General features: G+C 39.6%; 1 protein-coding gene across 4 annotated transcripts in view; it reads left to right on the top strand.

Moving 5' to 3' along the window:
* The first annotated feature begins 1,420 nt into the window (after positions 1 to 1,420).
* Positions 1,421 to 17,726, top strand: part of GARNL3 (GTPase activating Rap/RanGAP domain like 3) — a 49,356-nt gene continuing 33,050 nt past the window's right edge. For 2 of the 4 annotated variants that reach the window (XM_075054775.1, XM_075054774.1), the window contains exons 1-7: positions 1,421 to 1,711; positions 9,486 to 9,555; positions 11,922 to 11,996; positions 13,494 to 13,593; positions 14,037 to 14,155; positions 14,940 to 15,004; positions 17,461 to 17,524. In XM_075054775.1, the coding sequence (XP_074910876.1) occupies positions 1,656 to 1,711; positions 9,486 to 9,555; positions 11,922 to 11,996; positions 13,494 to 13,593; positions 14,037 to 14,155; positions 14,940 to 15,004; positions 17,461 to 17,524 (549 nt within the window). In that variant the 5' untranslated portion in view covers positions 1,421 to 1,655. The other 2 variants (XM_075054776.1, XM_075054777.1) reach the window with 2 other exon arrangements.

Raw genomic sequence — 17,726 nt, 5'->3', positions numbered from 1 at the left:
AATAAGCTTTAGCATTCTATGTTGTCTGAATTCTTTAAGGCAAGGCTAATGCTTGACGGAATTCCTCACCAGTACCTCACCAGCTTGCGTCCAGCTCAGATCAGCATTAATTAAAAGTTGCTCTTTGGTGGCTTCTACTGCATAATGGTTGTCCTTTGCCCTCTTCTGTCACTCTTCATCTTCTAGTGGCTGACAGAATAAGCAGAGAGACCCAGAATGATATGAATTCTGGAAATTGAACTGCCTTTTTAACACTAGGGAAGCTTGTCATTAAATTCAGACCTCAAAGTAGAGTTTTAGTGTATTACCTGAAGTTACTAGTTTGTAATAATTGTTGTTAAGAAAGTTAAGAATATACACACAATCACATCATGTAGTAAGTCATTACAGTTTACTACATGGATGGCTGCAGTATTTAATAATACACAGTAATGCAGTGCAGTTCATTACAAAACATACAAGCAATTGAAATTACTGAAGAAATTTGTCTAAACAGTCATCCAAGTTATGATGACCCAAGATACAAGTTGTTACTCTAGCAAGACATTGGTTCATCTTTAGTCGTAATAGTTGATTGTAATATTGGTTTCAACTACTACTGAAAAGTTTTAACATAAATCCTCACACAGTCAAAATACTTTTGGTCACCTTGCTATGCTTTGATTCCCAATGTGGGGATTCAAACCTCACTCCAGGGTTTATGTCACATGACAAGCATAGAGTAAGTATGTTTACCTCCTGAAAAGGCAGAGAACAATAGTGTATGTCTGTGCAAAAGGAGAAAACAGAGGGAAGAACTTCACACACTTGAAAGCACTGCTGTTTTGTTATGTGTTAGACTTTTAAAGTCACACAGGTGGAGATTGTTGGAAGACTCAATTGCGATGAAGTGGGCTGGTGCAGGCTGGCAAGCGAAAGACTCTGCCCACGCGATGTCTGACTTTCTGACTTTGTTAAAGAAATAATACTGAATTGAGCTGTCATCGCTTCCCCGGTAAGGTTTCACCTTGCTGGCCAGTTGTGATTGAACATGACAGAGGCTATCAGTCTGTGAGACGCCTGCACTTCTAAAGATTCCGAGCTGTAGGTGAGCAGGTTAAGAAAACACGTTATATGCCTTTACTGATGCAACAGTAGTAGCATTAAGCCTGACTTCTAGAATGCAGCAGGCAGCAAGGTGGATGGCGAGCTGGCAAAGGGGTTTGCTCCTATTAAATAGCAACCAGCTCCGAGGCGACGACTCCGCGGTAAGCCAGCTTCCCTACCTCTCGCGTTTACCGAGCCGGCGTTTGCGAGGGGCGCTGCCGCGGGCCCTGCCCCTCGGGGCGGTGCCCGCTAAGGCCCCTCGCTACGGGGGGGCGCAGATCGCGTTCGCTTCCCTGCCCCGCGGAGCTCTGCTCCCGGCTGCGAAGGACGGGCCGGGCCGGGCCGGGCCGCGCCGCTCGCTCGCAGCCCGGGACTACAGCTCCCGGCGGGCCCTGGCGCCGGCGCGGCGGCCGGCGCGGCGTCTGAGTGGCTCGCGGGCCGGGGCGGGCGCGCGGCGACCGTGCGCCGGGGTAGCGGGATGTGTGCGCGGAGCTCCCGTCGCCTCTCCCGCGCGGGACGGAGCCGCGGGAGCGACGCCGGAGGGGTGAGGCCTCCGGCTGGCCGCCCGCATGGAGCTGAGCAGCGCAGAGGCAGCCTCCACCCGCTTCCTCGGCCTCACTCAGCGGTACCGGCGCCGGGGAGGCGGGGGTCGAGCTCGGGCGGGGCGCGGCGCGATGCGGTGCGGGCCCGCGCTGTCGGTGGCGGAGAGGCCGTGCTGTGCTTCCACCGCCCGGGGGGCTGGAGGGGCCGCCGGAGCGGTGGCGCCGGAGGCTCCCGCGCGGAGGGGGGGCTGGCCCTCAGGCAGCGGAGCAGCGGGGGTCCCGGCGCTGCGGCCGCCTCCCTCGGGGGCTGCTGCAGGTGGCGCGGGCGGAGCCAGGCGAGCGTCTCCAGGGTCGATTTCGCAGCTTATTTAGCCTTACGCTCCTGCAAGCAGATGCCGGTGGGATGGTAACTGCAATTACCCGATCGCTGAGGGCGCTTGCACCTGCGCCTGCCTCTTCAGGGAAAACAGGTTAACCCGTACCGGCCAGTAGAGATCTAGGTGGTAAGGAGAATGGAGAGCCCAAGAGGCGTGCAGGCTACGTCCTTGTGATCGCACAGGTGCAATCCACAAACTCGCCCCCTTCTGCCACTACCCCCCGCCCCCCAAGTAGGCCTTTCCAGTGTCAAAGTCCTAAAAGACAAAACGTGTGATTTGACACTAGGATCCTAAAAATACATTCCTACGTTTAGATCAGCAAATATGATTAAGCTTGCTTCTTTGTTCGACTTTCAGGACTGTTAAAGTTTGTAGAAGCTTCTGTTGAAATGGGAGGAAAATGGTCCTCTCTCCCTTCCTCATTACTGTACATTTACGCAACAGCACTCGTGTTCCCAAACAAATGGAAGAGGGAGGTGGAGTATACCCTGGGTGCTGTACAAATGTGTATAAGCTGGGGGTTTTTCATGTGAATAAAGGCTCATTTGTATTAAAACACTTTGCAATATACGTAAATTTTAAATTATTAAGCCAGAAGGGTCCGAGCCACTGGTAAACCTAAGTATTTCAGTGCTGGCAGTTCATCTTAATAGGATGAAAACTATTTTAAAACTGGCATAACTGGACCAACAGTGTTTTTCTGATGTGGATCAGGTTAGGACTGAGGAAGGATGTGATCCAATGAAGAAAATTAATAAGCAAAGCTAATGTTAATCACAGCATATGTTTTAATTTAGCTGATGTGATATGTCAGAGAGTTGATGAGTACAAATCTTGGTGGTAACCAAGAATGGAGAGCCAAAAAGCTATGTAGGCTAGAATTCATTAGGGAATATGTGAGCTTATGCAAATAGTGCGATAATGTAAATCTTACCTATGCATAAATTGAGGCTAAGATGCTTACCTTTCATGCAATTGTCTGTGTAGCATTTATGTTGGTGTAAGATTCTCCTTTAAGTACTTGATATGAAGCAGGTGACAAGTATGATATGAGGTAGAAGTGTGTTATGAAGTAGTTAGGCTGAGAAGAAGCAGAGATTAGCTATTGGGTATAATTCTGATTTTTAAAAGGACTGCCAGTGTGTTTGAAAGTTAGGTATGGTTTAGGTACGGTTTAGGTACTTGGAATTGGGATGCAAATGGATAAGAATATTAGTATTAAAACACTATTGTTTTAATCAACTTTTTCCTCGGATATACTCCTGTGTTTTAAATAGCAAGAGTGGTGTCGGAAAAATGCTTTTGATACCAAAGGGTGTGTTTGTGGTAAGACAATGTATTTCCTCAAATTATTGGAAGGTAGTTTGTGGAGAGGATAGGAACATAAACCTTTCAGGCGCAAACTGTTCTTTATGCTTTTTCTGAGCTTGTCTGTGTTTTCTGTCTGTATTGTGTGAGCTAAGAAAATAGATTATTTCTCCCATTAAACTTGCTTGCTTTTGGTGTTCTCTGCATTATTTGATGAATATACCCTGTCTCGCTGCATATGTGAATCTCTGTACCCTTAGTTGGAATAGGTCTTAGGTATTTGGGCTGGAATGGAGTCCTGTGGGTTCCCCTTACAAGCCATACATGGATATCACGTCTTTCTTTTTCACCTGTGTCACCACAGGTGTCTGTGACCATGGGATTGCACTGGAGGCTGGCTGTGGTATTATGGTAACTCCTCTCAAGACCCGATGAACAGTGGTGCGAAGCCTCTGCCAGTTTCCTTGCAGAATGTGACAGTGCTGTCTCCTTGTTATTTTATGTATACTGCTGTTGGCTACTGTCTGCATGCTTATCATTGTGTCTATCATGCAATGACAGAACTCTGAAACAGCCCTGCTCGCTGTCATTCTGCGGCCAGCAAAGCTGATGAGATGTGAAATGTTGGAGTATGTTGGAGTGCCTCCTAAAGGCAGCTCTTTTATGGCTTGTCATTATGGAAATGCTAAAAAAAATAAAAAATAAAAAGAAATCTAATAACTGTTCTGGGATTGTTTAGATCAAAAATTTTTTTCTGAGAATCTGGAATAGAGGATATATTCATGTGATAGACAATATGGTTTTGCAGACATCACACCAGTTGTGAAGAGCTTTGTATTTGCAAATGCAGGTAAACCATAAGTTTGTGGATCAGATGGTCTCCTTCAACATCCTCTCTCTCATGGACATGAGGGAGTCTTCATGGTGAACCTTTCTTTGGGCTATTTGGCCTCCAGAACTTTGCTAGAAGCAATGTTGAGTACACCTGGCAGAGTGTGGAAGACAATCATCTTTTCCGTGTTGAGTAAGAAAAGATTTGTATGATAGAACCCAAACTTAACTCTGCACCTCACTTCATCTTTTGTTTTGTTGTGACTCTCTGGCTGGGAAATGTTACTGCAGTAGTTGTTGTTGGGAAGTATCTTAATGATCTTAATTAAGATCAGACCAGTGTATCTGGTCTGCTCTTAATTCTACCACCATGTTTTGGACATTACTTTCCAGGCTTTTTACCTGGGCTGCCAGGTGTATACCTTAATACACATTTTGCCTTTTTGTGTTTCTAAATTAATGATTTTCATGTCATGTTCTCCTTTAACTTGATAACTTGTATTTTGTTACATTAATACATTTGTGTGTTGTATACCTATGTCCATTTCTTAGCTATACAATGTTTGGTTTTTGAATGCTCTTTTCATATTTTATTTTTTAAAGCTTTTTGTTAGCTGCTGACTTTATCTCTGCAGCATTAATATGCTTGGATATCAGCATGCTTTTCCTGATAGAGTTCGACTTCCACTCAGCTGAAATATCACCAGATTAAGGTATAGGACTTAATTTGTGTGTATGCAGATAGTTCTAAAATGCCTTCATAACTCCCTGGGTTTATCATGCAGGTAATTCACGAGATGGCATTTTCTTCTAGTCTCATGCATTTTGAAGCAGGCTTTGCCACAAGGCAGAAAGTAGTTCAGTTTTATAAACCTCAGCTTGCTTTGTCTCCTGCTTTGTAGAGCTATTGCATGACTGATGAAAGTCTCTAAAAATTATCCAGGTGGAGATGATTCCATTCACAGCACAGTAGGCCAGATGCTCTTTGTGGTGACTTTCTAATTTGTATTATATTTGTGTTTGGGGTTGTCCAGATGTCAGAGACACAAAACAGTGACCTGGATTTCCCAAGACTTGAAAAGATTTATTGTGCTATTCATTGTGCTATTAACTGTTGTTAGATTTTTTTTATTTTTTTTTTTAACCCACTCCTTGAGTTGTCATCTTACATACATTTCCTCATTTGATCAAAGACTGAATTTCGGAGTTCAGTGACAGGAAAATATCTCTTGACTGCTGTTTCCATAACATTCTGCCACCAGTACTGAAGGTGACAAGTGTTCATTGATCGAATTGCTTTTACAGCGGTTTCTAGGGCAACTAGAACACCTAGCCACAAAAATGAATTTTGTAGAACAAAAGTAGCACGCAAAGACAATGCTAGCGCTACCATGATTACCTGATCTTTCTGTAAAAGTAAAAAAAAAAATAGAAAACCCACAGTGCCTTAAAATACATTGCAAATGAGGCATTCCATTTGTTCCATTGTCATGGTTTAACCCCAGCCAGCAACTAAGCACCACTCAGCCACTCGTTCACTCCTCCCTGCTCCCAGTGGGATGGGGAGAAGAATCAAAAAGAAAAAGTAAAACTTGTGGGTTGAGGTAAGAATGATTTAATAACTAAAGTAAAATAAAATATAATATAATACTAACAATAACAATAATAATAAAAATAATTTTAAAATATATTAATAGTAATTGTAATGAAAAGGAATATAACAAAAAAAAAAAAGAGAAAAAAAAAAACAAGGAAAGACAAGTGATGCACAATGCAATTGCTCGCCAGCCCCTGACTGATGCCCAAGCAGTGATCTGCCCCACCCAGCCAACACCCCCCAGGTTTATATACTGAGCACGAAGTTCTATGGTATGTAATATCCCTTTGGCTAGTTCGGGTCAACTGTCCTGGCCATGATCCCTCCCAGCTTCTTGTACACCTGCTTGCTGGCAAGGTATGGGAAACTGAAAAATCCTTAACTTAGGATAAGCACTACTTAACACACTGATGTTTTAGTTGTTGCTATCGACCTTATTCTCACACTAAATCCAAAACACACTGTACCAGCTGCTAAGAAGAAAATTAACTCCATCCCAGCTGAAACCAGGACATCTGTGAAGCATCTGCCAAATTTTATGTGTACCTTAAAATGCAGGAACTCTAAAAATTGCGTATGATGCAAAATGCAACTTTTTAGTTTTTATCTGAACTTTCCAAATTCTCTCTGAGATGTGGAAAGAGGCAAAGGATCACTTTCAGTCCATACAAAACAACTTGGGAACTCTTTGTTCTGCCTGGAGGGGAAAAGAAAGTCTTTATTTTTGTCTGTAGAGATGCTAATCTTGAAAAACTTTTATGTTACCCAGTCTTAATAACTGCAGAGAAAATTTGTTAGCTAGATTTATGTGTGTTTCCCTCAGAAGGAAAAGATGAGAACTCATGAGTATTAGCTTCAAAATTTTTCTTTACTGCAAACCATACTGAAGTAAAGGTTTTTTGGGTTTTTTTATATGTCCCTTCTGATGATGGTAAGAAGATGATGCATTTGCAATAAAAGGTAAACCAAACATGATTTCCTTGTAAATGGCATGTAGGAGTAGGGTGAAAAGAGACTGTCCAAATACACTTTGAATGAGCATGTCAATTATTGCTACAAAACCACATAAAGTAGAAGGTAGCTATAACTGAAATTATTTGAGATGTGCAGCTCACCGGTACATTCAGTCTTTTCACTACTCTGGGCCATCTTCTCTGTGTTGCAGGCTCGGAAGGAGCTGTAAGTGTTGTGGTGCATCACAACTTCTGTGGAACAGCATGGTGGTATGTTGCATGGCAAGGTTCACTCAAAGGTCCAACAGCAGTAGTGGTAGGTGTATAAAAGTACTGAACATGAAGTCCTCATGGTGTGTGACAGCTTAAGATTTGAACCTCCTTCTGGATGCACAGACTTCCTGACTTAAGAACAGTTTCTTCTGTTGGTCTCCATTAAGATTGTTTCATCTTTGTCCAGTTGATAAGGCTCTGAAAATTTCCAGTGTCACAAATGTGAAAAGATAGACAGACATGTACTGCCGCAACCTTTGAAAAGTCCATCTTCAGGGCATGCTTTTTTCAGTTAGCAACCTGAAGTAGCCTTACTCACTGGAACTGACTCGTGTTGTGGCTCATTTGTAATTTATGTACCTCTAAGGTTTTAATATTGTTTCTCATCTCATTTTGTCTCCATCTACCTTCTGTTCAGTTGTGAGGGGGAAAAGGAGTTGTTATTGTTGTTACATTCAATTAGAGTGCAAGCTGTTTCAACTGCAGGCTTTAACATTTTTTTATTTTTTTTTTATCTCAAGTACGGTAAGGTTCTGAAATACTTATGTCTACAAACAGCAGATCATAAGTAAGATCAAATTGTAGCTGCTTTGATGACAAGGGCTCTTAGATCAGGACCCAGGCCCAATGTGTTCTTGTATCACAGACTTTTTCCATCTCTGCTGTGCAGATTCCTGATATGGGAACTTACTGTTTTCCTGGAAGGTATTTCACACAGGTTCTCAGGAAGGTTAAGATTAATAAGTGTCCCTAGTCAAACATAAGTTCATTGTGCAGGCAACCACACACTGAAAGCTTACATCATTGTATTTGTGTTTCGGTCAGAATACTTCCAACTGAGTGATAGTTTTGGAGCTCGTAAAACTTGCATCTAATGTGGGTTAACCTCAGTTCCTGTAGGCAGTTTTCCTCAAGTCACTCATATTACTGCTGCTTTGGCATGTACGCATGTGCCCCCATAGGTGTCAGAATGGACTGTGGCTTCACTGCCTTCAGGGGTCAAATTGACTGTATACGGTAATTTTTGCTTAGGAAGCAGTATAGGTGTGTTTGTGTGACAGGGGTCTGGTTGAAAGGCAACTGACCGAGAAAGTACAGGCTATACGTTCCCAGAGGCAATAGTGTCATTTGAAGGTTTTATTCACATGAAGTAAAAAAGGCAGCTCTGTTGCAGCAGCTAACATTCCTGCTTCAGTGTGCATGTCATTTAAAATTACCGTTTGTCATGTTCTTATCCTTCCTGCATAATTTACATACTGGAAACAAATACTAGAATTATTTTGGTAATATGTCTTTTAGATATGTCTTGTTTGTATTGCTTCTCCTTGGGTAAAGACATGGAATCCAAGTGGACAGGGCTCAAAAATATGAATCATATTTAATAAATTTTAAGTACTTATAAATACAAATAGAAAAGCTGTCTAAAAATTAAAATGTTTTGGAGTCCAGTGTCACAGTATCTCCTACAGTCAAGAAGCATGTATGAGGGTGTTGCGTTAAAATTTAGATATTTCTTCTGTTTATCGATGTAACGTTGCAATTTATAATACTGATAATTCTCAGAAAATTTAATAACTTATTGCTGGATGGAGGGCTTCTTGTTTGGTTTGGTTTGGTTTTTTCCCCATTAAAATTAAGTGACTATTTTCATTACTGCAGACTGAAGGGTGAACTGTAAGTTTGGAATATGATGGAGGGATTGAGCTGCTAGCCCTGGTGCAGACTGGTTAATCAAGGTTTATGTTAAATTTGCATCTAAATCTTTATTTAGCTTGTATTTGTAATATATATCCCCACTGCAAAGGCAGGACGCTTAGTGTTTATAGTTAGAGGAGGTGCTTGCTATCTGTTTTGACCTCATGAAGCGCATAGGGATGTGCTTAATGTGACATGATGGCATTATGAGATTGTATGTGATAATGCGTGTAGATTTGCATTCAAGGTATTCGCGTTCTAGGAATACTTTTGCTTGCTTGACAATTCTATCTTTGTTAAGGTAGGTGGGGGGAAACCTATGAAATGCTGTTCTTTCCTTATGCTTTTGAATTAAAGTAATTGTTTAGTTTCTCTTTGTGTGTAGGCTAAAAAAAGACCCTGAAAAAAACAGTAGCAACATACTAAGCGTGAGCTTATTCAGCATAGTACAGTTATCCTATTTGAGGCATTAAAGTTACTGTAGGTTTTTCTTCCCTTAGATTTAATGCCGATTTCAAATGTGGTTATAAGCCACCACCTGCTTTGGAACTCTGATCACATCGTGACTAAATATTTAATTTAATTATAGCTTTTGCTTCCACTCAGGATGTAGACATTTCTTTTCCTTTGGGGGTAATATGAAAGCCAGACTGCAATGGCTGTTAGAGATTGTGCACATTGTAAGGAGTGTTCCCTGTAGTAATGAATTTATGCACTGCGAACCTTATTCAGCAGGAATTATATTGTTAATGGCAGGGTGTAGTGTTACAGAAGATCTAAGACTAGTTGACTTGTGTACACTGATGAAGCGTTTCTATTCCAGCTCTGTCTCTGAAGATCTGGGTTGCAGACGTGGAGAGTTTAGCAGAAAGCATTACGGATCTGTGGAGCTTGTAAGTTTACATAGCCTGTCCTATGATTTTAGCAGCTTATAGTGCAGAGCTCAAATCCTTTTCATTTCCAAATAAAAAATTGGATCTAGTTTGGAAAATGTGCTTTCTAAGCTTGACTTGAAAGTTATAGGGTAATAAAAAGAGGCTTCAGAATAGATACATGAGACCTGTGCTAGGAAATCTTTTTTGCTGCCTTATTTATGAATATTTCATCGTAACGGGACAGGAAGTCTTATTTAGATATTATGTTTATTCCCAGATGGAAATTGAGCCTTTTTTCCTCTTATAAGTTGAAGACTGCTAAATATTAGGGTAATATTTGATGAAGTACCTGCAATTATGCGAGTTAAAAACTGTGTGTGCTCCTATGTATACATATATATGTGCGTATGTTATTTTTATGTGTGTATGTGATTTTATGTGCCTCAGAGTAGTGGGAGGGGGTTTAAAATTAAAAGAACTAGTCAGAATAAGGATATCAAAACCTGTTCCCTAAAATCTGTCAGTTATTCTGCCTTTTCTTCAAATTCAAAGGTAAGTTGGTACTTCATTTTTCTCATATATAAATTTCTTCTCTGCTGTGAAAATAGCAGTACATCAGCAGTTAAAATAACATCACTCTGTATACAAGGCCATAATGAAATTACATAAACTTACTATAGGAAAACATAAGTGTGGAGGGGTAAAGAAACTGAACTCCAGCTCTGTTACTGTGGGAAGAAATCACTAATTTTCTACCAGCTATAGTTGTAATTTAAAGTTCTTGGATAGCATATTTATTAATATGTGTGTAATTTGGTGGCTTAGTTGCTGGAAGTTGCATTGCAAGAACACCGGGTATCTTTTTCTTCTTTCCATAAATTCCACATATTAGATATGGTGTTTTAATCAAAAAAGCAAGTGAACTGCTTTCTGCTAAGAGGCTCCTTCGTTACTGGTACTTAGATTCTTTTCCTCAAAAAGAAAAATTTATTGGTAATTCACTGTAAGCTCACACAAATGGTCTTTTGCTTGATTTTCTTAAAATTCTGCTAGTATTTTATGAAAGTGGGGTTTTTTATCTTTTGGAGTACAAACATATAAAGGTGCTTGTTGCCCTTTCAAATTTCTAAATGTTTAATATTGAACCTTTCTTGCTTAATATTTTCCACAGCAGCATCTCAATTGCTCAATTATTTCCACCTTTTATTTATTACAACACAGTTATTTTGTCTCTGCCCTAAACATTTTTCCTATGTCTTTCCCACTGGTGTAATACAACCAGTTGTCCATATAATTTCTCTTACAGTTTATACAAGGCACCAGGATATGTTGGAGTTTTTGCCATGTTAGTTTATTCCTGACATAGCCTCAGATCACTTCAAAGCAAGGAGCAAAGAGAACTTCAAAATGTTGTGATAACTCTTCCACCAAGTAAAGGGAGAAAGTAATATGCTGGAATAATATGGATTGCTAGAGGGAAGCAAGGAATGATATACCATTGCATTATTGTTGTTCAGATCCCATTTCATAAGTTTGGTATGGTATGTGACAATCTCATTTTTTATGTTTTGAGAGGAGTAACATGCAATATCATCGGCAGCATTCTCCTGCTCTTCTCTTGTAGGGATCCTAAGCAGTGTTGCTGAATGCATCAGGATTGTTGTGTTATCCTATGTTTTACTGACTTCTCGAGAGCTTTTTTAACAGCAAAGAGAGTTTCAGTGTTCTGGGAATCCCTGGATTCCCTTATAAAAAGACCAGGCAGTCTTTCCAGAGTATTTATGAAACTGTTGAAGTCTTCAGCTGGAAACAAGCCATATTTTCTGATGTTAATACTGAAAGCAGACCAGGACATCTCCTGTACCGTATGTAGTTCAGTATGATCACTGAACATTATGTTTGGAGATTCTTGCTGCTCGCTGTCTCCTGAAAACATCAATAAATAAAATGCAGTTAAAGACTACTAGTCCCAGTAATACTGCCAAGTAGTAGAGTTTTAGGCTTAGCAAGGCTGAGAGGACAAGAATCATCCTGTCTGTAAGACCCATTGTTTTGAAAGGAGCAAGCTTCAAGAGCAATTTCTGGAAAGTGGACAAGTCCCTCTGTAGGCATTCTGTGTGTTGATGCAGCCAAACTCTGAGACAGGAGAATTTCTGATTAGTACTGGGATCTACCAAAAGAGTGAATGGCTCTCCCGCTCGTGCTTCCTTCAAGTTATAATTGGGTCATTCCAAATCTGTAGTCAAATTAGTAATAGCTGTGCTGATCCCTTCTGTGTGGGTAGTCATATGATGCCTGGGAGAAGAAGAAACCATAGTAAGCTTTGATTGCTGATCATATGGCTATTTTTGGAACTAGAACCTCTATCTTAAACTCTCTTATAGCTTATATCTAGTGATGCTGATGGAGCCATTCAAAGAGCTGGACGGTTCCGTGTGGAAAATGGCTCTGCTGGTGAGGTAAGTGGCTAAAGATACTCATAGAAAACTGAAAAAATAATTCAGCTTCAGTTATTCTTCACCACTGAAAGATGTATTTGCAGTCAATTACTAAGGAAGAGGACTTGAAAAATGCAAAATAATATGAATGTAAGAATCTAAGGGGAGGGAGATGGTGGGTTTTTTTCCCCACAAAGTCTAGCTTAGCTCTTCTTTTAAGAGTATGTAATCTCGACAGTTTAGTTTGAGGGAAAAGCTGGTATTTTGTTTAGTTTTGGTAACATTTTGCTCACCTGGTAATGTTAGAAGAAAAATACCTATCTTATCCTCTGTGTAACACTTTGCAGTCTCTAGGTCATCACTTTATATTGGTGTCCTGGTGATACTACGATGTTCAAGCTGACCTTTGTGCTTTTAAGTTTAGTCCTTGGTGCGATGAGGTTATAGCTTCATCCCCCCCCTCCCCCCGCCTTAGTTGTCTTTTGGCAGCTATGCTTACATTTGCATGCTGAGTGGAGCCTGAGAGAGTCATTTCCCCCAGATTCCTGTGCTGTTAAACTCGTGGTGTGTCCCTGCAACCATGAAAGTGATGCTTAGGTTTCTACTTCATTTTTTTATCTTCCTTTGCCAAGCTTTTTCAGCTGTAAATATCATCTTAATACTGAAAGAAAGAAGACCTCATATTCTTGAAATATATGTAAGGTCTTGGTAAGCTTGTATTGAACTAATATTAACAGTAAACTTTTACTGTAGTTTGCATCAGCACTGGCTGCAGAGTTTGAAGCAATCTAACTATTCTGCATTGATTCTCTACAGGGTCACGTTCTGTATACTGTTATTTTAGTGCAGTTTCATGCAGTTCAAGAGCTAATTAGCTTGTATCACAGAAAGATTCTCTGAGTGGGTGATGAATGGCCACATGGTCAATGGATGTAGGGAATGGCTTTTTCTCTGCATATGTTATTTCTTAGTGGAAAAGGACTTGAGGGATGGTTGGGAATCTACCTTAACTGACCAATGCAGAAACAACACTGAAGAACTTCCAGAGCATGCTCTGGTCTAGCAAGGAGTCCCTAAGGGTTATTTTGGGAAGAAGAACTGAGAAAACGAAACCTGGAGGCAGAATTCTGTTTAATTTATTTATTTTTAAGTTTTAAAAACACTGGTCTTCAAATTCCACATTGAAATATCTTCTTTTCAGTGGAATACTAAGCTATTACCCGTAATAGTGGTGTGTGGTGCTTAGTTGCTGGCTGGGGTTAAACCACAACATGGTGGTACAAAAGGCAAAGGCTGTAGTTACGTAGAAAGAAGAGGCAAAAAAAAGAAGAGGAGAGGGAGAAATTTTAATTTCAGCTGCACAACAACTGACTTCACAATAATTCTTTGTTTTTTAAAAAACTATACATGTAAGACTCTTCTAGTGGGTCAGCCACTCTTGATTGGCTTTTGCCTGTATTATGTTCTCCTTTTTTTTCACTCAGCATTTGATCTAACAGTCTCCCAATTCTATTTCAGAATACAGACTACACTCCGGGTACGTGGCACAGAACAGACGTGCATTTGGAAAACCCAGAGTATCATACAAGATGGTATTTCAAATATTTTTTAGGGAAAGGTAATGCTCTTTTTGTGAATGGATTGACGTTTTGATCAATAAAAATGCAATCTGGCTTTGAATTGCTATTATTTAAATATGGAAAAAAGTATGGTATTAATTTAGTATTAATACATTTTCTGTCCTGTACAGAAAACAAGTTCTTGTTTCATGTATTTTTAACCTGAAGACAGAGGATGGGTTTCTGTAAGCGGCAGAACCCCTGCTATCAAAAAGGGATATTTTGGAACCCTTCTTGGCCTTGAAGGCTGTACCTGTCTCTTGGTTTTTTTACACATCTGTATATAAATACATAGTTATGTAGATTAGTATATATTTTTACATATAAATGCATATATTTATTTACACATTTATACGTGTGTGTGCATGCGTGTGCTTGCACGTGCGAGCGGGTGTGTGCGTCTTCTTTACGGTTGATAATGCTTCTTGTTTTTCCCTAACAGTTCATCAAAATTATATAGGTACAGATGCAGAGAAGAACCCTTTCTTTCTGTCTGTTGTACTGTCTGACCAAAATAATCAGCGTGTTCCTCAGTACCATTCAATACTTTGGAGAAAAACAGTAAGAAACAAGTATTTATCTGCTGCTCTGACTTTTTTGTTGTTGTTTTCATGTTTGTTTTTGGTATGTCTATCATACACTTTTTTGCTTTTTTCAGAATTTCAGTATTTAATACATACTTCTCATTTTATACAAAAAGAACATATAATTCTACCATAGTAGATAAAACTAAACTAGCTTTGTAGGTAACATTACACTAAACTTTCTGACAGAAATCTATGATGCCAGATAGCCAGATATTTTTTAATTGTTCTTACCTGCAACTCTGTGTTATTTTAGAAAAGTTGCCTAAATTGTTGTTGATGATGTCCTGCGATCAATTTAGGCAATGACATTATATTGCTTTTAGGATTTTCTTATACGTTAAGAAAATAGGCAGGTGTGATACTGCTTTCACTAATAGTGTTTAATGAATTTTTTTTCACTTAACGTTCCATAAGAGCCTATTATCCAAGCAATTGTATGCATGCATGGATCACTTTTTTAAAAAAAAAAAAAAAAATAGTTTGTAATGTCCGCTAGTTTCAGCAGCCCTTGTACCACATGCCAAGGTAGTAAAAACTAAGTAAAAAATAATTTTGCACCATCCATGACTTTTCACATTCAGTTTTTCTCCTTTTTGTTTTTTATTTTTCCCCCAAACCAGTAGTAAATAAGGCTAAGTAATACTAGCATGGTTTTGTTCTTTGTTTTTTTACTTAATTGTTTTTATTAATATTTCTATTTGAATATATAGAAAAAGTCAGTATGTCCTGTAATATCTCCTAGCTTTTTTTCTTTATAGGGTACTCAGAAAATATGTCTCCCTTATAGTCCTACAAAAACATTATCAGTGAAATCTATATTAAGGTATGTATTTACAAATAAGTTATCAGTTAAGATATTTGTATGCCTTTTCCTGTAATTCAGAGCTTGTGTTGCATGGTTTTCATGATAGATTTCTAAAACCAGTAGTAAAAACAAGTTTACAAATCTTAATCATTGAAGGCAGCAAAAAGTGGTTTTAAAGCCTGTTCTGGAATAGACAAAGTGACAACTTAGAAAGGAGAAAAATTCTTAGCACTTTTTCTTCAGCAGAGGACTACTTTCAAGTTAATTGGAAAACAGGTGCTAAGTGGAACTGCAGTGGTTGAGAAGAAATATCTTTTTAAATTAGATAGACATAAACAGACCTAAGGAACAGCAGATTTTGACTAGAGAAGTGGTTATTATGTGGCCCTAGCAGGAGGAAGCAAACAGGGAAGAAACCAAGACTGATTGCCTCCATGTAAGTCTCACTATGGTTGTGTTATACACACTGTCAGTGAAGCCGAGAAAATGCCTTCCCCCAGTCAGAGCCTGTATGGGCATGCTTGTACTCTGTCCTGCCTATTTTGTGGCAGAAGAGAATATGAAGTGAGCAAGCCCAGCACCATTGCTATGTCTTTCAACATTGTAATCAGCTGAAATATCAGAGCACCTGTTTGCAAAGTGTTTGTTCAAATTTAATCTGCAGTTTTTATGACCTAATCATGTGGTGTGTTTTCTCAAATCCCTAACTGACAACATCTTCAAATGCATCTTCTGCAAGGATTTTACCTCCTCTAGAAACCCATAAAAAGTGCCTTCATGTACGGAACAGGTAGTGTGTACCAGATAAATGAGCAGTCTACAGGTCTTCAAAACCTTTGATCCGTATAGAGTACGAGCAAATGTCTCTTGCTTGGTTGAAGCTTGTCCACTGGATAACACTGCCACTGCTGATGTGAGAGGAGAATTCTGGGAACAGGGCATGTGTTGCGATGTGAAGTCAGTACCACCAGATCTGGATTTTCCTACAACTGCACAAGATTTCTGAGAGGTCCCAGACCACTGCATTTGCCAGAGGGGCTAGGAAGCCATTGAGCCTCACTTCTTAATTCTGACTTCCTGGGCTGTGGCTCTGGTTTGTAGGGTCAAGATGGTGAGTTGAAAATACTTCAGATCTCTTCTTCATCTTCTTCATCGAGATGAGCTAAGTCCTCTCTTCTAACTCCTACAGCACTGGCTTGAATAGTGTTCCTAGTTGTCAATACTGCATGTTGTACCTGCATAAGCACCTGATCTTCCATGTCTGCCCAGCAATTGCTGAAATATCTCTTCCTAACATCCCTTTCTAACCCAGCCTTTCCCTCCACTCTCAGCCACATAGACATTTTTGGTCAGGCATCCCAGAGTGGAGAAACTTTGTCTTCTGTTGCCTAGGGTCATAACTTTTGCTGAATCACCCTCACGTGTTCCATCCTGTGATGCTCCAGTATTTTTTCAGAGGGAAATGCGGGCTTGTTACAGATCTTGTTCCTCACTTCTCCCAGGGTCTGTGCCACATGCAGTCAGCTGGATAAATGTCATCTCCTTTTGCCCACTTGAGTTTGGACTAAAATCTCTTCCCCGACTATTATTTTGCTTTTACAGTCCTTGAGCCTTCCCTCAGTCCTGATTGATATTCCTTTGACATTTCACCCTTTTCACAGCCAGTGTGAATCTAGGTACAGACTGTCTCAAAGAATTTTGGTTACATTAATAAACCCATTTTTTTCTAAATTAATTGGAACATTTCAATCCCTTTCAAAAGGAAGTAAAGCAAATCCTGTCTGCATTATGTTCTAGCATAAGCGATGATGGAAAGATGCATCAGATTTGACCTTCTTGTTAGTTCACTGTGCCCCAGACAGACTGCATCCAGCACTCCGTGACATGCTGTGCAGTTCTAGAAATTAATGCTGGGGGAAAAAAATGGGCAGAAATAATAGTAGATGCAGAAACACAAGTTAGGAAAAAATGCTATAAATTGGGTATTTCTGTTTACTGAGGCAGTTGGTCTCGCTTCTTATTTAAATACTTTTTTCTGTTCTGTATGTGGATCTTTGGCCTGTGAATTGGGTACTGAACTCTTGTTTTTCATTTGACTTGCCTTGAATTACTTTAGAAGAGAGACAAAAGCTTACAAAATAGAATAGGTTATTGAGTCCTCCTAAAATGCTCATAATGATTATGTATAAATCCAAAGTGTGATGGAATAAAGCTCTGTGCTTTATAAGTAAATACAGTCAGTTTAAACCTGATGTCAATTCAAGGTCTTACTAATTTCTGTTTTTAAAATCCAAAAGAAGTTTAGGAAGTCTTGGAGGTTAGTACTGTGGGAAAGAAATGGCTATTCCACAAAACATTCCATGTAAGAGAGAAACAATTCCTTTTGTAACCAGTTCTGGCTGCAAACAGTTAGTAGTTTAATGTTGAAATGTATACTTGCCCTTCTATAAAGCAGTATTTCATTTGCATTTCAGTGCTATGAATCTCGACAAATTTGAGAAGAGCCCAAGGGAAATTTTTCATCCTGAGATACAAAAGGTAGAGGTGACTTCTTTTTTTGTTTGGTTGTTTTTCTTTATTATTTTCTGGAAAAATAAGTCATTAAGTATTAATACTACTAGTTTGTTTCTTTCAGTAGCAGGATAATAATGATGAATAGGGTTACGTGGTACTACAAAATAAACTGTCTTTATCAGTTGAACTGGCCACTTCAGAACAAAACTTAAGGGTGTTACAGTTT

Source organism: Buteo buteo, chromosome 23 (genome assembly GCF_964188355.1).
Source record: "Buteo buteo chromosome 23, bButBut1.hap1.1, whole genome shotgun sequence".
Lineage (NCBI taxonomy): Eukaryota > Metazoa > Chordata > Aves > Accipitriformes > Accipitridae > Buteo > Buteo buteo.
The sequence above is the reverse complement of the archived record's forward strand: the minus strand, read 5'-3'. Positions and strand labels throughout refer to the sequence as shown.